Source organism: Populus alba, chromosome 11 (assembly GCF_005239225.2).
Source record: "Populus alba chromosome 11, ASM523922v2, whole genome shotgun sequence".
Lineage (NCBI taxonomy): Eukaryota > Viridiplantae > Streptophyta > Magnoliopsida > Malpighiales > Salicaceae > Populus > Populus alba.
This window is the reverse complement of record NC_133294.1, coordinates 21,731,517-21,752,142: the sequence shown is the minus strand read 5'-3', so window position 1 is coordinate 21,752,142 and position 20,626 is coordinate 21,731,517. Positions and strand designations below refer to the sequence as shown.

Genomic DNA, 20,626 nt, shown 5'->3' with positions numbered 1-20,626 from the left:
AACTTTTTTCCTTTGAAATCATGTAGAAAAAAAGGACTTAATTGTCTGAAAATGATGTTGTTTTGTCATCAATCTTAATGACGTGATTAATTGGGTAATGCTTGATCGACAGGGGATATAATTGAGAATTTGTTTGTTTGGGGACCAAATTGAGAATCGCATGACTGTTGAGAGACAAACATGTCTATTTCCAAAGATCAATTTCCTAATAATTTCTTTTTGTGAAGAGAGGGGGGGGGGGGAGCGGACTGTTCACAGCCTCCCTTCAACAGTAACCTTTCAGACCTTGAGGGCCATGCTAGTTCAGATCTATCCCTGTGGAGGATGAGGAAATTGAAAATTGAAAATTGAAAATCAGACAGGCACAGAAACAAAGAGCGTATCATAAATTAGATCGAGGAAGATCATTTACAGAGCTGTAGATGGAGATAACCTTAGCTAACTTGCTCAACCATGGCAGAATCATCATGAGCAAATATAAACATTTCAGCAGCTTCCATTTTCTTTGGAAACAGCATGGACCTGCAAGTTGGGCAGGTAACCTGGCCTTGATCCACCCAACTATCCAGGCACTTCATATGAAACACATGAGAACAGTTGCATAGTTCTCTGACTTCATCTCTTTCCTGAATACAATCCAAGCAGACAGGACACATGCTCTCTTGATCATCTTCAAGCTTCACTAGCCTTTCAAGCAAGCTGCTGAATGTCATCACTGGAAGCTTCTTCTTGATCAGCCTTGTTAGAACGGAAACTGGGACTGGAATCGGTGAGGGACTTAGTTCACCCATTACAAGAACATAATCCTCTGTGGGATGTTGATCTTGATCAGTATTATAAGGTTGTCGAAGTGGCCTGGACATAAGTAGATTGCTGAGAATCAATAGAAACAACAACTTGATGAAAGTTAGAAACTCTAGAAGAAATTGGAGACCAAAACATTTCGGCATCTTCACTGCAACAAAGGAGATCCCCATTTTTATTTTTATTTTGTCCGAGGGAGGTGAAGGGAGGCTTGAAGTTGAAGAAGAAGAGGAAGCGAATGGCTAGATAGGGTTTATAATGGAGAGGAACACTTCAATGGGTAGAGAAATATCATCGTAAACTACGATTTAAGCAAGTGGTCAGGCAATTTTTAAGGCCTGCTGAAAAAGTTGGGAGAGAAGACAATTCCACGTGTTACAATCCTTGTTGTTGTTATTATTTTACTCAATACCTTCCACGTAAAGTATGTTTTCTTTTTTAAAAAAAAAATATGGTCCTACTTTTAAAAAAGTTTTAAAAGCTTGTTGGCACGAACTTTCAACTGTCTAGATACATTTACAGTAAAATATTTTTTTATTTACTATATTGTTTATATTTGAATCCTTAATGATAATGTGAACATCAATATGTGAACATCAAATCCATCATAGATTAAAAGTCTATGATATTAATTATGTTTTCAAAGTATTTGAAAATATATAGAAATAACATTTTTATTTTTTAAAAAATTTATTTTTAACATTATCATATAAAAAAAAATTAAAGTAAAGAAAAAAATAAAGTAAAAATCAATTAAAAAAAAATTAAAACACGAAAACAAGCGAGTTCTAAACTATATATATATTGTTTTTAGATACCTTTTCAGACCACCTATTATCGATACTAAGTAACGGCCAAAACATTATATCCATTATTCATGATATTATGTATGGATCAGATATATCATGGTGAATTCTTTAGAAATTTTTGTTAAAGACATAATAGAATCTGATAGGTGAGATTTTGAGTAAGTGTTTATATAATCATCTTCTGTTTGAAAAAATGATTCATCAAAATAATGAACCACCATTGATATCGACACGGCCGAGATCGTCAAATGTTTGGGAGTTCCTTTATTCAATCCTTTCCTTTTTTCTTGTTGCAGGATATCTTGTTCATACACATCTTTTCTTTGTTTCTCAAGCCTATAATGAGTTACAGATAGAGTTCGAAAAGATCAATCAAGTGCCTGAACTCTAAGGAAAAATCATTATTGATGGTCCAAGATCATACATATTGATAAATAGAACTGTTATTTATTTGTTGAATAAACAGATCGATCGAAAAAATCATAACTATACTTAACAATAAAACACTAGGAAAAGCCCATATATGGTGAAGCTTTTTTGTTGACATCGAAAAAAGTAGCAGTCCCATTCCTATTAACATAGTGACTAGAAGTGTATCAAAAGATAAAATCCATAAATAATGATATGTATGTTCCATAAAAAAAAAATCTTATTATTTTTAATTAAAAAAATGAATTCTTTCTTGTTTAGGATGTGAAATGTGAGAGGGTGGATTTTATAATTTGGGTTTTGAATAAGATTGTTTTTCCAAAAAAAAATTTTAATATTGAAGTTTTTATTCTAACCTTTTTTTTGTAATTTGAAATAAATTTTAACTTTTAATGTTATCTTTAAATTTAAGTGTGTGTTTAGGATTGTGTTGTAAAGTATTTTTTACATGAAAATACATTAAAATAATTTTTTTTATATTTTTTTTATTTTTATCACTAACACATTAAAATCATTAAGAAATACTATAAAAATATTAATTTGATATTTTTTTCAAAGCAAATACATTTTAAAAAGCACATAAAAACAAAAACCACCGTAATTCCATACAGGATCCAAGTTTGATGAAAAAAGCAAAAATAAAAATTGACGTTTTCTTATATAACAATAATATGATAAACCATGTTGGAGTTAACATTAGAGATAAACACGATGTTTTAAATTGGAGAAAGAAGATAGAAATAATGGTGACTTAGTCATATGAAATTTATTTATTGGCTTATTAGCCACCCAGATTGAAAAATCTTCAGCAGAAAAGTCAATAAATTAAATTCTTCATTAATTGAAATCTATGAAGATTCTTAGATTTCTCAGTTTGGGTCCATTATGAATTAAAAAAGGAAAAGTCTTTGGCAAGCAGCCGAAATATTTTTCTTTTTATAAAGCATCCTACAGGAAAAAAGACAGCCGGAATATTTTTCTTTTAATAAAGCATACTACAGGAAGAACACCTCATGCAGATAAGTTCTTGCGGAGATTATGGTGGCCAAGGGGGCCTTTACTTTTGAGGACAAAGCTCAAAAAGATACCCACACTATTAAGAAATACTCTAAAAGGCATTGGAGAGCATTATATTTTCCCCACGTCTTTCACTTATTAATATATTATATTATTATAATTATTATATTATATTATAGAACTGTTTTTTTTCATTTTTCATTTTTTTAATGATTTTTTTTATTTAGTTTGTTAATGTTAAATTTTTTTATTTAGTTATCAGATTTTCATGATACAGATCTCAAGTTTGATGGATTAATCTGATTTGACAAGTTAACCTATATTTTTTTAATTAATTTTTTTATTTAATTTAGTTTGCTAATGTTAAATTTCTTTCTATTTAATTATTAGATTTTCATGACATGTATTCTGGACTTGACGGGTTAACTTGGTTTAATGGGTTAACCCAGTTAATTCTGGGTAAACCCGTCATTTTTTTTTTCTATTTAGTTATCAAACTTTCATGACGCGAATCCCAGGTTTTATGAGATAACCTGATTTAAGGGTTAACCCAATTAATTCAATTTTTTTTTCTTCATTAGTTTTTTTCTTCATGTTGCTTTTTTTTTTTTAATTATCACATTTTTATGACACGATTTTATAGCCAGACCCATATCCAATATTCTTGGGTTTAGTGTTGCAGTCAGGCTTACTTAAGCTTGGGTCATGCAAGTTTAATGTTATTATTAATATTATAAATATTACTCTTAGGTCAGCCGTTGCAACCAAACCCAAGACTTTTAAATCTTATTTTTTTATATTTTTTATACAAAAAAAAAAAAAAATGATCTGCGGCATCACACGGGTCATGTAACTAGCAAGAGCAATTTCCAGTAGATCTCAAATAATCTTTTTTTTTTATTTCAATTAGGTCCCCAGCATATCAATAGATTTTCAATTAGATCCTTTTATTACTTTAAGCTAACAAAATGGTTAAGTATGCATTTCAAAATCATGTGATTTCTCTTTGCCCCTTTAAAAGCCCTTGAATTTGCTTAAATCTTCTATGTATACATTATAGAAGATACTATATGAAGAAATGTAATTATGTTAGGGTTTATATCGTGTGCACGTGCGAGCGCGTGCACGAGAAAAGAAAATAAGATTCATGTGGTTTTTATGTGATTATGTAATAGCTTTCTTCATTAAAAGCTAAAGAAGGATATGATTAAGAATTCATGGATGCATTAAGGATCTAATTTAAGTTAGGGACCTAATCAAAACCGTCCTCAAAATATGAGAACTTCTATAAAGTTTGTCTTTTTTATTAAATTTTTTCTTATGGACAATAATTTCATCGCACTCATGCACGAGGAGAAATAGTTCTCCTACACTTGACATAATGTCAATTTTTTAGGTTACTATGTATTGTATCTTGAAAATAAAAATCAATAAAATCAAAATAAATTTCTTTTTATACAAACAATAATCTAAAGTTATCGGCCTATTAGCACTACAACTATATAAACAAAGCACAATAAATCCCACAAAAATGATTAAAAATGGCTATCAAAACAAAATTAATTTGATACAAACAACAACGTATCATCCGCTAAAATAATTTCTCAAGCATATCAATAATCCAAAAATCATGGCCAAGGTTTTTTTAAAAAAAAAATCTTAAAGGTCCATTTTAAACACATTTTGACCAGAAACACACCTCTAAAACATATTTAATTCAAAAAATTTAAATAACAACAATAATAAACATGAGTTAGCTAAAACTTCATAAAGAAAAGGATGTCAAAAATTATAATAAATACTATTTATTTTTGCGTTTTAAAAAAGAATTTGAAAAAAATTAAATTTTTATATTTTTTTTGTTTAAATTAATATTTTTTAAATTTTTATATTATTTTGATGTGTAGATATAAAAAAATTTTATTATTTTAATATATTTATAATTAACAAATATTTTAAAAAACAATCTACAGTACACTTGCGAACAAACTGTAAAGCTAGAAACTTTTAAATAGGATGATCCAACACCGACAAACATCCTCCCCTTCCTTCACGTCTCTCTCAAGCATCAATCAATTAAAGGCAACAAAATTAGTAAGAAACGTAAAGGACAATCCCGAGCTAGTGAAGTGCGCAACTCATAAAGTTGTGCTAGCTAGTGATTGAGGAGTTATCCCCTCCTGGGCTTGGTGGTTGACCACGTCATCGCAAAACTTGAGAGGTTTTTAATTTATTTATTTTTGTATTTTAAAGATATTTTAAAAAAATTAATTTTTTTAAAATTTTTTATTTTAAAATAAATGAAGATGATAAGATTCGAATTCATGACTGTTTAGTCATTAAAACTCTGATACCTTGTCAAAAATTAAATTCAACTCAATAGTTTAAAATGTTAAGTGAGATTCCAATATATGATATGATTTATATTATTTTTTTAATAAAAATAAATAAATTAAAGGAGTTAAAATATAATTTATTAAGTAAATAAAAATAAGTTAAAAATCATGATGATAAAATGTTTGAGATGGTTTTGTTACATAAACAACTTATGCTGTACTTCTAAAAGAAATTGATGATGTTGTAAAAACTTTGCATTGATTTTGGATTTTGGATGATTGTGTATTAGATTGAAATGTTTGGGTTAGGTTATTTCATGCTCTCCTCTAAAATAAGTCTCCAATATAAGTTTTTAATCAAAATAAAGGATCATCTAATATTTAAATATTAGATAGTAAATTATAAGAGAGATTGAAAGGGTAGGAAAGAGAAGGAGAGTGGAGAACTTGTGGTTGTTCAACGGAGTTTTGTTATTTGAATGAATTTCTTTACCTAGTGACCTTACTTAGTTATGTCCCTTGGAGCTTATCTTATAGGGGGTGAAGTAACAATGACGAATAATAGCAGGTAACCTGAAAAGACGAGTTTTTTCATTTTTTTTTTTTAAATAAATAAATTACATACCCAATGATAATTTTAATTTACATGATTTTATAAACAACACAACACATTATTTTATTATTAAATAATTTAATATGTTTAATTTTACAATACAAAATACGATATACACAAAACAACATGAGACATTACAAAATAAATAAAAATTAAAAGGGCTCAACTATTTACTATGTATTGTGAGGAGAAACACCAAAGATTTAGAGTGTATTGACTATTTTTGTCTTTCATCGCATTTAATAATTGCTTTGAAAATGAGGGTAAAATTGTTTTTTCCTGGAGGATCCAAATGTTATTTGCGAATTGGTTTTTTTGAAATATTCATATGCCTTTGAATCTTGTTTAGTCATTTGCATTATTAAAATATTAATAAATCAATTAAAGAGGCTGACACGTGTTGTTCACGTGCTCACGCATCTATATCCCGTGCGCTATTCTAAATGCGCATGAGGTATATTCTAGTAGCCAAAAGCTTCCGACCATCATCTCATTCAACGTGTTAGGTAATGATGCAGTTGTTATAGTAATATATGTGGTCAGGATGGCGGTGGTTCAGTGGCTATGAAGTCTTTTCCTCCACCCTTTCTTTTCTCTCTCCTAAGCTTTGGTATTCGTGCAAAACCTTTAAATATTTAGTTGCATCCTCCATAATGCATTTGTTTTGAATTTATTTCTTATTCTTTTGATAATTTTTTTTTTTAATTTCATCCCTCATCATTTAGTTTCATTAGATTTTTTTTATCCAGTCTAGTCCTTATTCTTTTATCCTTTGTATTAATATTTTTTTGATTTTTTCCTTTATAATTTAATTTCATTTTGTCTATTTTCAATTTTGGTCCTATTATTTATTATTGCTCTTTTTTTTTTATCCTTTTCTTCATTTATTTTACTTTTCAATTTAATCCCTGATTAGTTTATTTCAATTATTTTTTGTGCATGGTTTAGTCCTCATTGTTTTAATTTAATTTAAGTTAATTTAATTTTCTTTTATAATTTAGAATTTTGCTTTGTAATTTTTTTGTGTATGTCTTTTCAAGGTAATCTCAGTCTCATGACCAAATCCACCAATTTCGATGATGAACCCAGTTTAAGTTTGGTCTTTTTTAATATTCTTTTTTAATTTTTTTTTTATCATTTAACATTTAATTTATTGGAGATTTGTGATTTGTTTTGCTTCTTTTTTTTTAATAGGTTATCCATGTCTCATATCTCGGGTTACAATTTAATTTATCATTAAATTATTGACCATTGAGTGTGTTTTATTAAATGTTATTAAAAAAACTAATGCGGGCAACGAACGCCTCAACAAGTGATGGCCTCTATGTCATTCAAGAGGCGCGTGAGGTCCCTTTTATAGTTATCAAAAACTTGCTTTTGTGGTGATGTTGGGAGCGACGAGTCGACCTCTTTCTAGCAGTGTGAAGCATGTTGATGAAGGAGGTATAGTTGGGCCAGGGTAGAATTTTCTTTCTCCTCTCTTCTCTCTCCCATTGCCTAGAAATTCGAGCTTGACCTTAAAAAAATAATTGTGTCCGCCAGTTTGTGATTTGATCAATTTTGACACTTCTTCTTTTGATCACTATTTATTTGGCTTTTGATGTTTTCTTAAGTATTTTTTTTTATTTCATTCCTAGATATTTTATTCAATTTTATTTTTTAATCCAATTTGGTTCCTCTACTTTTGATTGTTCTATTTCTATGTTTTATACTTTTTTCTGATTATTATTTTTATTTTTGCAATTTCCCCCCTGATTTTATTGCATTCATTCTCACAATCCAATTTTTGTCATAATTGTTTTGATTACTATATTCTTATTCTTTTATTGATTTATCTTTTTCTCAATTTTGTCTCTAAATATTTAATTTCATTTGATTTTATATTTAGTTTTGGTCCTCATTCTTTTGAATATTTTTTTCTTAATCATTTTCTTAGTAATTTTGCAATTTAGCCCCTAAGTATTTTCTTTCATTTTGTTTTTATATCATATTTGGTTTGCATTATTTGAATTTTTAATTGTTTAACGATTGCATATTTTGTTTTGTTATTTTTTCATGCTTGCCTTCCAACATGGTAATCTTTTATTGAAATTTGATTTTTTTTTTCAAATTTATAATTTGACATTTTATTATTAAGCCCTTAACTTAATTGTTTGTTTTGCTTTCTTTTTTGTTGTGCTATCCATATCTCATATCTCAAGTAATATGTTAATCAAATTAACCACAACTGATTCATTTTTTTTCCCCTCAAATTTCTTAACAAATTTATTTTTTTATATAATTTTATCATTCGATATTAAATTGTTGGCCATTAAGCTATGTGATTTTTTCACTTTGCTTTATACTAAATTATCCTGAGTGCAAGTTAGTCAAGTTAACCTGAGTTAACTTGCATTTTCTTATTTAGTTTTTTGTTTTTATTTAACTTTGATCTTTTTTGCTAGGTGCTTTTTTTGGAAGTAAATTTTTTTTTTTAGCTTGGTCTCATATCACAAGTGGCGGGTTGGTTGAGTTAATCTGGATGGAATCATTAATTTTTTTAATTGTTTTTTAATTTCATTATTTTGCATTAAATTATTTAATCTTAAGCTTTGTCATTTCTCTGCATCTCTTATTGTTTTGTTATTTTGAGAGCGGGCTGGTCAAGCTAATCTAAGTTGATTTGTATTTTTTTTTCTCAATGTTTTTTATTTAATTCAATTTTTTTTTTGTAAGTCTTATTTTTCTTTTTAACCCCAATTTCTCTCCCCCCCCCCCCTATCCTTATGAAATGTTGAAAACATCAATTTTGCAATTTGAAAAGTCATAAATTTTGAATTCTCTATAAGATATTATTTCTCTTAATATTTTTTACACTATATTATTTTTTTATTTTTTTCTATGCTAGAGTACAAAAACACAAGCCGGTAAATACCTTCCACGCACCTTTCGAACCAATCAAGGTCAGGCCCAGAAAGTCTTCATTGGATCATAGGCGTATCCCAAAGCATGCCTACTTTCAGACGCTCGTGCCTCTTTCGAGGCCACTAAAAGGTACTTTAAATCAAACTGAAAGGAAATAGCTCCTAAAGACTGAGTGGCCTTTAGGAGCTATTTCCATAGAACGAGTAGGGAAATAGAGGGACTCTTCCCGTATTGCAAGCAACAAAGTTTTTATTATCTTAGAAATTTTTGGTAGTATGTGAGACAAAACTTAGTTAGCTTTCGGGAACATGACCTCTACATTGTTAGGTAAAACTTTAATTTTTTTTATATATTATTGAATTGTTTTGATATTTAAAATAATTTTTTAAAAATAAAAAAATAATTTTTTAAAATAATTTTTAAAATATCTACTGTCACCTACCAAACTGCCGACCCCGTGCAGGCGCCGCTTAAACAATTTCTGACATCCCCTTCAAATCAAATGGACGTTTGTTTGTCATTATCGATATATTATTTATTAACCTATCTATGATATTATAAATATTTGGGAGTACGTGAGACAAAACTTAGGGTAAAAATTATTTGGAAAAAATTGATTTTTTTTGTTTAAAATTAAAAATTTATATATTTTTTATCGTTTTAATATATTAATATTAAAATTTAATTTTTACAAATAATAAAAAATATTATTTGAATATAATTCTAAAACATAATTTTTTTTAAAAAACTACTATTATAATACCAAATGCTATCCAGCCGCTTCCCGTGCACGTCCCGCTTCCACAATTTCTAACGTCACCTTCAGATGGACGTTTGTTTGCCGTTGTCGATAAAGCAATCCTTTTCACTTGGAGAAGGGAAGGTGAAGTGACGGTGACATGACATCTATGATAAATGACATTTCGTAGCTGATTGGATATTTCATGGTTGTTACCGTATAGTGTTTTTTTTTAAATATATTAAAATATTATTTTTATTTATTTTTTAATATTAATATATTATAATAATTTAAAAACATAAAAAATATTTTTAAAATGCAAAAATAAATATACTATAATAATCAGACTTTTTCTCATAAATTTATAATTAATAAAAATAATTAATAAACTATTATAATTAAAAAAAATTAAAAAAATAACATAATTTGATGTGACATCTATTTCCATTGAAACCTTTTAAAATTCTAAAAATGTTACATTATCATGGACATCACATCTCTTAGCATTTAAAATTTTTAAAATTAAATTATTTCCAATCACGTCATCTTTAAAAAAGTAAATTTGTGAAGGTTGCGCTGCTAAAAAGTAATTTTTTTTTTTATATATTTTTTTAAATGTCTCTACACTGATTTTATTTATTTATGTATACTTGGACTTGTTTAATCAATGAAATATCTTGTTATAAATTTATTGATGTGACTCTTATTTCTTTATCAAGTAGGCTTAAATATTAGAAATTGACAATTGTAAATAGCATTTGAATTATGAAGTATCTTTATTTATTTATTTTTATTTAATTTACCTAATCTATCCTTATATAATTGAACAAATCCTCAATTTATTTTGTTTTATGTTTCAAAAAAATATATATATTTTTAAAATATATTTTTTTATTCATTTCAAATTATTTTTTTTAGTATTTTTATATTATTTGTTGATATAAAAAATAAATTATTTAAAATAAAAAAAATATTATTTAGATATATTTTTAAATAAAAAATACTTTTAAAAAATTTATTATTAAAGTATCAAGCGTGCTCCAAATATATCTAGCATGTCCTTGTATAATATCAAATTCTCTAATATATCACCCAGTAAATAAGAAAAGTGACATAGTAAGGATATATGGATCTATTTAAATTATATATCAATTAATTGTAACAAAAGTTCATGCTCTTTTTTTTTTTAATTAATGTGTATGTTTGGGTTAATTTGCTCGTATTTTTATTAATTTTATAAATTTTTAAAGTATATAAATATTTAATGATTATTATATTAATAATTACATAGCTCGAGATACAGATAAATAAAAGTTCGTACTCCTAATCACATTGGTTGGGCCTTTGGAATTGGATACATCTCTTGGACCAATGAATATCAATCCATTTACAAAAGCCTGAAGATAGAAGAGAGAAAAAATTCAAGCCCAACCCAAACACAAATCGAAGATGGAAAGGAGATGACAAGTTTTATCTATAACATCACTTCTTTCCTTCTCTTTCACGATCTACCCATTATCACTTCACTTCCACAATGGCTTCTTCTACTCTCTCTACCCATTATCACTTCACTTCTCCTTCTCCTTCTTCAAAGAACAATGCTAACATCAAGCTTTCCTCATCTCTTTTTGTTTCTCCCATTAGCTTATCTTCAAACGCCAACATTTCTCTTCAATTCTTTGACAAGAAACACTCCCCACTTCTTTCAACAGCTCCAAGAAGGCTCTCAGTTATTGCAATGGCACCTCCTAAACCTGGTGGAAAGGCCAAGAAAGGTAAAAAAGAGGTTCCCTTTATGTTTTTGTTTTGTAAAGTTTCAGTTTTTGGGGTTTTTTGTGATGATTTTTTGTTTGTTTGCGGGGGTTGCAGTGATTGGATTGATAAAGTTGGCTTTAGAGGCAGGGAAGGCAACTCCTGCACCACCTGTAGGACCAGCACTTGGTTCAAAGGGTGTAAATATCATGGCTTTTTGTAAGGATTATAATGCAAGAACTGCTGATAAAGCTGGTTATGTCATTCCTGTTGAGATTACTGTTTATGACGTAAGAATCTCATTTTTTTTGCAAAGTTTTGATGGGGTTGAGTTTTTTTGGGGGGTTTTATGGTGTTTCTTGTTTTGACCTTTTGTTATTATTCAGGATAAAAGCTTTACTTTCGTTTTGAAGACACCTCCTGCTTCAGTTTTATTGCTTAAGGCCGCAGGTATGCTTGCGTTTTTTTTTTTTTCACCAACTGTTTGATGTTTTTTTTTTCTCCGCTGGCCATGTTCCGTTTCTGCTCTAATTTCCTACCTTTCGAAATTGTCATGTTTTCCTAAAGCCCGAGGTCAATGTTTCAATGGGTTAGGATCGAATTCTATGAATGATTACCTCTAATTATTGAATATCTAAAAATGTCTACAAGCTTTATAAGGGAGAGGCATTTATGATATCTGTCAAACAAAATATATCACGTGAATAGTAGATTGGACAAGCTGTTTGCAGATAGTTAAATGATCAAACTATTTAAAGGCTTCTTTAAGAGACAGGTATGGTTGATCAAACTATCAAGCTGTTATTGTGGACCGGTAGTTTTGCAAGATGATTGTGGATGTTATATCATCTGCTATTCAATTGTCATTGCTGTAATATAGATGTTGATTCTTGGTTCTTATTAGGAGTGGAGAAAGGTTCTAAAGACCCAAAGATGGAGAAAGTGGGTATGGTCACCATTGACCAATTGCGTGCCATAGCTACTGAAAAGCTGCCAGACTTGAATTGCACAACCATAGAATCAGCAATGAGAATCATAGCAGGCACTGCAGCTAATATGGGGATTGATGTTGATCCTCCTATTCTTGAACCCAAAACAAAGGTTGTCTTGTAGTTCACTTTGTTACTTTTGCCTTGATTTTGGAATGTTTGTATTTAGAATAATCTGTAGAAGCAATTCATGGAAATATTTATATTCATAGTTCTGTAACTTCAATGTCAGTCTGTTTGACGATAAATTTTATGATCTGGTGAATGACACGAGCTTTAATCGAGAATCTAAGCTTGGTCAAAGTTCATCCTTCATAGGATGATGATCAGACTCTGCTGGAACTGGCTTTAGAGGCACGTTTTGCAGTTAGCATGAGGTTTGTTTCATGTTCCACTACCCCAAATTGAACATTGTGCTAAAGAGATTTGTTGGGAAAACTCAATGGAGTGACCAAAGCCAAGCAAGCATTGATGAAGAATGAAAAGGGACGCAAACTTTTCCAGGATTATGGTAGTCTGTTCCATCTCGAGTCACAACTCACTAGTGGGAATCGAATTCTATTCAACTTTTGGTTCCATCGTGTCCACCATGCAATGATTCATGAAGTCAAATGCTAGTTGATGAATATCCTACTGAAGTAGGATTATCATCAGTGGTGAGAATCGGGGGAAAAAAAATCCAAGTGTACCGGATGTATTGTTGCAAAATTTTGAATGAATTGAACCAAACCGAATTGGATAATTAAACTAATTGGTTTGGTTTGGTTTAAAAAGAAAAGAAAGAAAGAGGGCTATTTTCATTAAAGCTTTGATGTTTTTGAGATAAAAAGGATTGTTTGGTTTTAGTTTGGTTTGATTATATGTAGTCTTGATTTGTTTTGTTTGATTTTTTATTTCAGTTTTTTTTGTTTCATAAGCATAAACAAATTAATATGATTTTTTAAAAAAAATTATTTAAATTTTGTTTGATTTCTCATATTGTTTTTTGAGGATAATTTGATTATTTTGCTCACACCACCTAGGAGATGTGCTTTCAATCCTTGAAAAATGCAAATAATTTTCACAAGATTTAGATATAGAGATGGTCTAAGCATTCAGAACTTTTGCATGATTTCACAAGATTTCAGATTTAGATATAGGGATGGTCTAAACATAGTAAGAAAGTAAATAATTTATTTACTAAAATGTACCAAACCTATATAGAAATTATATTTAAAAAAAAAACTCAATCTCGATTAATCCATAAATTCGATACAAAACACTTTCGGTATCAACTTCAAAATTAAGAATTTATACCAAAACAAGATTAAAAATTTGAAGTGACTGTTGACTAAGAAAAGGGGGAAGAAGCTTGAGGAAATAATCCTTAATAGGAAAATAAAAAACTGCAAAACAAAAACTTACAATACTTTTTAAAAATATTTTTTTAACATTTTTAATATCAACAAATTAAAATTATAAAAAATACTTAAAAAATATCAATTTTATTTTTTCAAATAAAATACATTTTTAATATCCAATGATGTGCTCTCTTTCTCCATCTTGGGTATGAATTTGAGATCAAGAAGTTTATTTTCTTTATGATTTCAGGTTTGAGCTTTGTAGTTGCTAATATTAATAGTCATTGGAGACTTACTTGATCCTTAACTTCAGGGTCCATAAGAATTAGTCGAGGTGCTCATAAACTGATCCGTACACTCTATGTAAATAAAATAAAATACTGAAAAAAATAAAAAAATCACAACCCTCGACATAAACACAAGGAAAAAAAACATTAGTACTTTAGTGCTGTAATGCTCTCTCCATCTGTCATACAGAGAGAGCGATAATAGAAGCTGAAGCAAAGATACTATTGCCAACACCAAAAAGCTTCAGAATTTAAGCAGACCAAAAGGTACTTCCTTTGTCTTTCTCTCTTGTATATTGACTGGTATTAGTTATGGATATGGAATCTAATGCCTTCTATTTTATTTTATCTTATCTTGGATCTTTAAAAGAAAATTTATTTACCTTCTGGATTAAAGTTTATTGCTTTTTGTCATTTAGTGGAGTTTTAGTCAAAGGGTCTCGTGGATTTGTCCTGTTCATTTTTTTGGCCTTTTGCTCGTTGTTCTAAAGTGGATAATGTTTTTTTGAGGTTTTTTTTTCTCTGAACAAAAAGTTTGTTTTTTTAATGATCATGGATGAGGGGTTTGATGGCGGGTTTGGTTTGTTATCTTGGATTGTCAAGGGCTGGTTTTGTTCCCTGTTTGTGTTGTGACTGGTTCTTATTATGGAGCTTTGGGTGATTAATGATTATGTTTCCAAGATTTGTGGTGATTGAGGAATGGATTCTGCTTGAAGGTTAAAACTTGTTAACATGAATATCTATGTTTGTTAGCTTGCTCATTGTCAATGATTGATCTAATTACCGTATGTTATGTTTATCAACGAACATTAAGCTTATTGTTGGCTGGTCATTAGGTTTGGTTCCATAGATGCCTCTATGTCAGCGTTTAATGTTACGGATTAGTTCCAAATCCGAATGCTGATCTAATTACCGTGTTTGTCCTTGAATATGTTTATAGATTAATATTCATCCAAATTTTGTTATTGCTGCTGGTTAAATTCAGATGGAAGTGCGAAATTCAGAACATGGACGTATAATTGACATGCACGTAGATGTTCCAGCTGTGAAGACGAGCCTGGGTGTGAGTAGGATTTGTGCGGGAGCAACGTGTGGATTTTCAGATGCTAAAACCAGTTCTAAAGATGCAAAGGAACGAGGGGCGTCTATGAAGAAACTTGGATGGACAGTTGTGCTCTGTCTTATCTTCATGGCTGTTGAAATTGTAGGAGGCATAAAAGCCAACAGTCTCGCGATCTTGACCGATGCAGCCCATCTTTTATCAGATGTTGCAGCTTTTGCAATCTCTTTATTTTCAATCTGGGCATCAGGATGGGAGGCGACTCCTCGCCGGACTTATGGTTATTTTAGGATTGAGATACTTGGTGCTCTTATTTCCATCCAGCTGATATATATGGCTTCTTGCAGGGATCCTTGTGTACGAAGCTATTGCCAGACTTATTTACGACACAGGTGAAGTTCAGGGTGTTCTCATGTTTGCTGTTTCTGCTGCTGGCTTACTGGTTAACATTGTCATGGCACTCTTGCTGGGTCACGGTCACGGTGGGCACGGCCATGGCCGCAGTGATCATGATCACACCCATACCAACAGTTTAAGTGGGGCCACACATCATAATCACCACCATCATGAGGGGAACTCCGAAGACAATGATGAGCATAATGCCACACATGGAGCAGATCTTGCCGAGCCTCTGCTTAGTGGTCACACCGAAGTTGAAAATAAAACAGAAGGTGGGCATAAACAGAAGAGGCAACGAAATATCAATATTCAGGGGGCTTATCTTCACGTATTGGGAGATTCAATTCAGAGTTTTGGGGTGATGCTCGGTGGGGCAATTATATGGTACAAGCCAGGGTGGAAAATCATTGATCTGATATGCACCCTTGTGTTTTCCATAATTGTGTTGGGCACAACAATCAGTATGCTACGGAATATTCTGGAGGTTCTCATGGAGAGCACGCCGAGGGAGATCGACGCAACCACGCTCGAGAAGGGTCTCTGCGAAATGGACGCGGTGGTTGCCGTCCATGAACTGCACATTTGGGCAATAACTGTAGGGAAGTTTTTGTTGGCTTGCCATGTTATGATCAAGCCTGATGCTGATGCTGACATGGTTCTAGACAAGGCTATAGATTACATTAGGACAGAACACAATATCAGTCATGTGACCATTCAGATAGAGCGACAGTAACCATTTACATTTCAGTGGCTTAGCGTCAGTTTTGAACTTTTACTTTTAATTCCTTGTCATTGATTAATAACTAGTTTTTATGAATCTTGGCAGGTTCATGATTTTCTCTAACTTGCTGACAAATAATCACTAAGCAATCACATATTTTGATTAACCTTTCTTTTCCACTACTGAAAAATATAAGCTCCACAAGCAACTGTTTTCAGGGGCTTCTGGGACTACCATGTCCATTAGAATCACTTTTTCATTGTGGTTTTAAGGGTTTTTTGAGAATGTAATAACAATTTTTTTAACCTGTTTTTTATTTTAAAAAACATCAAAATATTATTTTTTTTCTTCATAAATCAAACCACTGTCAAAACTTTTAAAAACTAAAAACATCATAAGTGTAGGGATACTTTCAAAATATTTAATTTTATTTCTTCATGTATTCACTTGTTAAAGAACTATTACAATATTTTATATAGAAAAAATTAACAATTTCTAATAATATTGAATAAAAAATAAATTAGGATAAATATAGAATAAACTAGAAAAGCATCATAATAAAAAACAAAAAAATAGAAAAATATTTATTTTCCTAAAAAATCTCCTGCATCTATCTTCCTGGCTGGAAGGATTTTATCATCAAGTTCAATTTACAGTTAAAAACTAATTTCTATCAAGAACATCATTTATTGAATGTACCACTTTATTATGAGTCCCTAATATCTTTGTGTAAGTCACCATATCATAGATCTTAAACACAATATCTTTTTGTGTTTGCTACTCATTATAGATCTTTAACCCAACATTTTTGTGCAGGAACCTCATCAAGGGTTCATTCACTAGAATTTTGAATGACAACAACTAACATATATAAAAACAACACACTAGTTTCTAGATATTTATTTTTTTTAGAAAAATCTCCTCATTTTTTTTCTACACAAGCACGTCTTGTTTTCAACCTCTTCTAGTTATGATTGTTCTACAACACACAACAAAATAAAATAATTATGAGGAATTATTGAACTCTAATATCAATTAACATAGTCTAGAATAAAAGATAAAAAGATTTATTACATGTCAAAACTCTCAAAACCAAAAATATAATAAATATAAATACTTGATATTATTCATTTTGTCAAAAAGTTATTAGGATTCTTTATTAAAAAAAAAACTAAAAAACCTTAATAATACAAAATAGATACCTGGATAGGATGGTGAGATTTATACAACTGAGCCAAATCATAGTTGATACCCTTAACGGTAGGATAATTATAAATGTTCATGTTAAGCACAGAAATCGTCACCACCCACATCCACCAAGGCTTTTACACCTTCGAAGCCACCATACATCCAGAATTCTCTCCATAAATATGGGGTTGAAATCTCTCGTGCAGATACTGTCTAGAGAACAAGTGCGAATGGAATGGCTAGCTAGCAAGAAGGCAAAGGATACGGTCAATCACAAAAGGAGCATCAGTTGTTCTGAGAGTGGGGAGGCAGTTGTTCTTGGTATATTTTGTTAGCTACATTATCCAATTTATAATCCATCTAAAATGTAATTAAAAGTAATAAAACTGTGCAATCAGTTTATTGATCTTAGTTTGCAATCAGTTCTTGTGACAAGTCCGGTGGATGGTGCTGTGAGGAAATTTTAAATCTGTCATACTTCGAAAAACTGTTTCGGCCAGGGCACTAGCTGATCAGGTATGGAATCATCTACAGAAAAAAACTAGAAGTGGTTTAGGCCTCCTTTTCTGCTCCAGAACCTGCTCTGCTGCCAAGTCCAGTTTCCGGAGCTAAACAAATAAATTATGGTTGACTCTTGCTAATCAGCTGATAGATTCAACATTCATTGATATTCCAATACATTCAACATTCATCAACTACTGCCTCACCAAAATCCAAGACCTATACTCACTAGAGATTTGAGTTCTATGAGAATTGATCATCAGCTTCTGAAATGCAACCACATGAGCAATTGGGTAAGCTGATGTAACTACAACAGTAATTATGCACTTATATTTTTATGAACTCCACTACTGAAAAATTACAGACAAAACAAGCAACTCGAATATGAGAAAATCCAGCTTCCTTTCCCAAGGTTTCAAATTCTTTTTCTGTCCTTTCTTTTCCTTGCGGACTCATGCTTGTTATGAACAAATAATTCTGTAGCATGCTTTTAGCTTTAACATTGGTTTCAGGGGTTTCTGGAACTACCATATCCACTACTATAACTTTTCCGTTGTCTGGTAAAGCTTCATAGCAATTCTTTAGCATTTTTAGCAAGTGCTCATCATCCCAGTTGTGAGTTATCCACTGTTTCATTCAAAGATATCATTTTCAGTTCCCTAACAGAGGTATGTAGCTAACAAATTGTTAAAACTTCACTAGTATCAAATCTTCTTACCTTCATGAAAATGGCATCTCCTCCTTTCGGAATTGTTACGAATCCGTCCCCCGCGACATGCTCAATTCCTACAGAACAAAACTTGTTCAGACTGCTCAATTTTGTATACTTTAAGTAAATGATCAAACAACTGTATCTATGCAGTTTTCCTACTAGTCGCGTTTCAACTTCAAGAATTAATAGGCAAGCGTCCTTTCGATTTGTAAGTAATAAGTTAAAATAAAAGATCAAAACAAAAGATCAATACCTGGGTAGGATGGTGAGCTTTCGACAACTGAAGCCAAATCATAGTTGATACCCTTAATTGCAGGGTACTTGGTAATGATCATGTTGAGGATAGAACCATTGCCACCACCCACGTCCACCAAGCATTTTACACCTTCAAATCCATCATATATGTCCAGAATTGTCTCCATAAATGTAACGTTGAAACTTTTCATGGAACTGCTGAATAGCTCACAAAATCTTGCATCTTTTTTTAGATATTCTGCAGAATTTATCCCGTGAGCCTTCTCAAATGGAATCCCTCCTTCCAGAACTGCAACTTTTAAACTAACTATAGCAACAAACAGAATCGGCAACAAAAATCACAAACTAACTATAGCAACAAACAAATCGGCAACAAAAATAGAATATATGAAAGAATCAATACTTATGAAGTCTCTTACCACATATCCATCATAACCTTGTCATGAATCATAGCTAAAAAGGGACTCAACGATCCTCCATCCTTGTTCTTGGTAAAGTATTTGGCCACAGGTGCTAATCCATATAACCTCTGGGAATGACCATCCTGAATATTCTTGGTGGACACCGAGCAAGTAAGAACAGAATGGCTTGCGAGCAGGCAGAGGCTACGGTCTAGCAGAACATGGGCTTCCGGGTTGTTTTGTGTGGGAAATTGAGCGACAATATCTGAAGCTGAGAGCAAGGCATCAGGACCGGCCTTTTCTATTATCTCGAACACACCTAGCTCTATTGCTGCTTTCAAAACCAGAGGCAGCACTGATGCACTTGAAAGTTGCATAGCATACTGGAGATGATGGTCTTCCTCACCGGTTGAGGTTGCCATTTGTTTTTGCTTGCGATAGGAAAAGGAAAGGTGTTATCAACCCATAAATGTTGCTAGTAGAACTTTCCACGGCGAATTGTATCTCCATCTACAGTAAAACAACTACGGCCTTTAGTTTATTTGCTGATAATAATAATAAAAGAAGTACAGACAGCTTGCCATTAAGACTTTTCTATGTGAGGACAAACGTCATCACGTCTCTTCAATTGTTTTTTTTATACAAAATTAATGAAGAACTTTTGACTGGACACTTGTCTGCAGAGTCCGATGTTTTGTAGTTCTATGTGGAATGCTCAAATTTGTTTTTGTATTTGTATTTAGTATGTTTTAAATTTATGTTTCTGCTTAAGAAAATATTAATTTTTTTTAAATTTTGAAATGCTAATAGAAAAAATTAAAAAAAATTATTTTGATTTATTTTTAATAAAAAATGCTTTTGAAAAGTAACATGTAACACACCATTAAAATTTAAAAAATTAATGCACTTGATAATTAAGAACATAAAATAATAAAGAAAACTTTGAAACAACATCTTTTGAATCAAATTCAGCCATGATCGCAATCTTGATTATCGCTGGCCTGCCAACCACATACAGAATTGAGCTCATAGAAAGTACTTATAAAATTTCCACATAATTCAATTATTAAATTAAAAATTATGTTTATTTTCATAAAAAAAAAATCTTAATGTCTTAGAGTTTTTTCCTGATTTTGAACGTGTGGATATTGTGCTAAAACAATCCGCTAAACATTCAACGCTAGTCTATTTTTGTTCAAGAAAGTACTAAAATACTACAGACAATTGCCATCACTTCTCTTGTTTTTTAACTCACAAAAAGAAGACATTTAGAACTTAAGACTGGATAATTTTGAATTTTCTGTTCTACAAAAGTCCAAGATTAGGTAGTCCAATTTAGACCTTTCTAGCACGTTTGATTTATTGATTCT

General features: G+C 30.9%; 3 protein-coding genes and 1 pseudogene across 3 annotated transcripts; 2 read left to right on the top strand and 2 right to left on the bottom strand.

Moving 5' to 3' along the window:
- Window positions 1-367: 367 nt before the first annotated feature.
- Window positions 368-1,138, bottom strand: LOC118040843 (E3 ubiquitin-protein ligase ATL59). Its single transcript, XM_035047888.2, has one exon. The coding sequence runs from the start codon at window positions 975-977 to the stop codon at window positions 435-437; it is 543 nt and encodes a 180-aa protein (XP_034903779.1). The 5' UTR covers window positions 978-1,138; the 3' UTR covers window positions 368-434.
- A 10,004-nt stretch (window positions 1,139-11,142) lies between these two features.
- LOC118040851 (large ribosomal subunit protein uL11c) lies at window positions 11,143-12,679 on the top strand. The gene is made up of 4 exons (XM_035047895.2): window positions 11,143-11,426; window positions 11,521-11,693; window positions 11,790-11,853; window positions 12,308-12,679. The coding sequence occupies exons 1-4, from the start codon at window positions 11,186-11,188 to the stop codon at window positions 12,514-12,516; spliced, it is 687 nt and encodes a 228-aa protein (XP_034903786.1). The 5' UTR covers window positions 11,143-11,185; the 3' UTR covers window positions 12,517-12,679.
- A 1,482-nt stretch (window positions 12,680-14,161) lies between these two features.
- On the top strand, window positions 14,162-16,468 carry LOC118040822 (metal tolerance protein 1-like; annotated as a pseudogene).
- A 1,531-nt stretch (window positions 16,469-17,999) lies between these two features.
- Window positions 18,000-19,768, bottom strand: LOC118040848 (caffeic acid 3-O-methyltransferase 1). The gene is made up of 4 exons (XM_035047893.2): window positions 19,272-19,768; window positions 18,854-19,161; window positions 18,607-18,674; window positions 18,000-18,515 (listed from the first exon to the last, which is right to left on the bottom strand). The coding sequence occupies exons 1-4, from the start codon at window positions 19,676-19,678 to the stop codon at window positions 18,216-18,218; spliced, it is 1,083 nt and encodes a 360-aa protein (XP_034903784.1). The 5' UTR covers window positions 19,679-19,768; the 3' UTR covers window positions 18,000-18,215.
- Window positions 19,769-20,626: the final 858 nt, after the last annotated feature.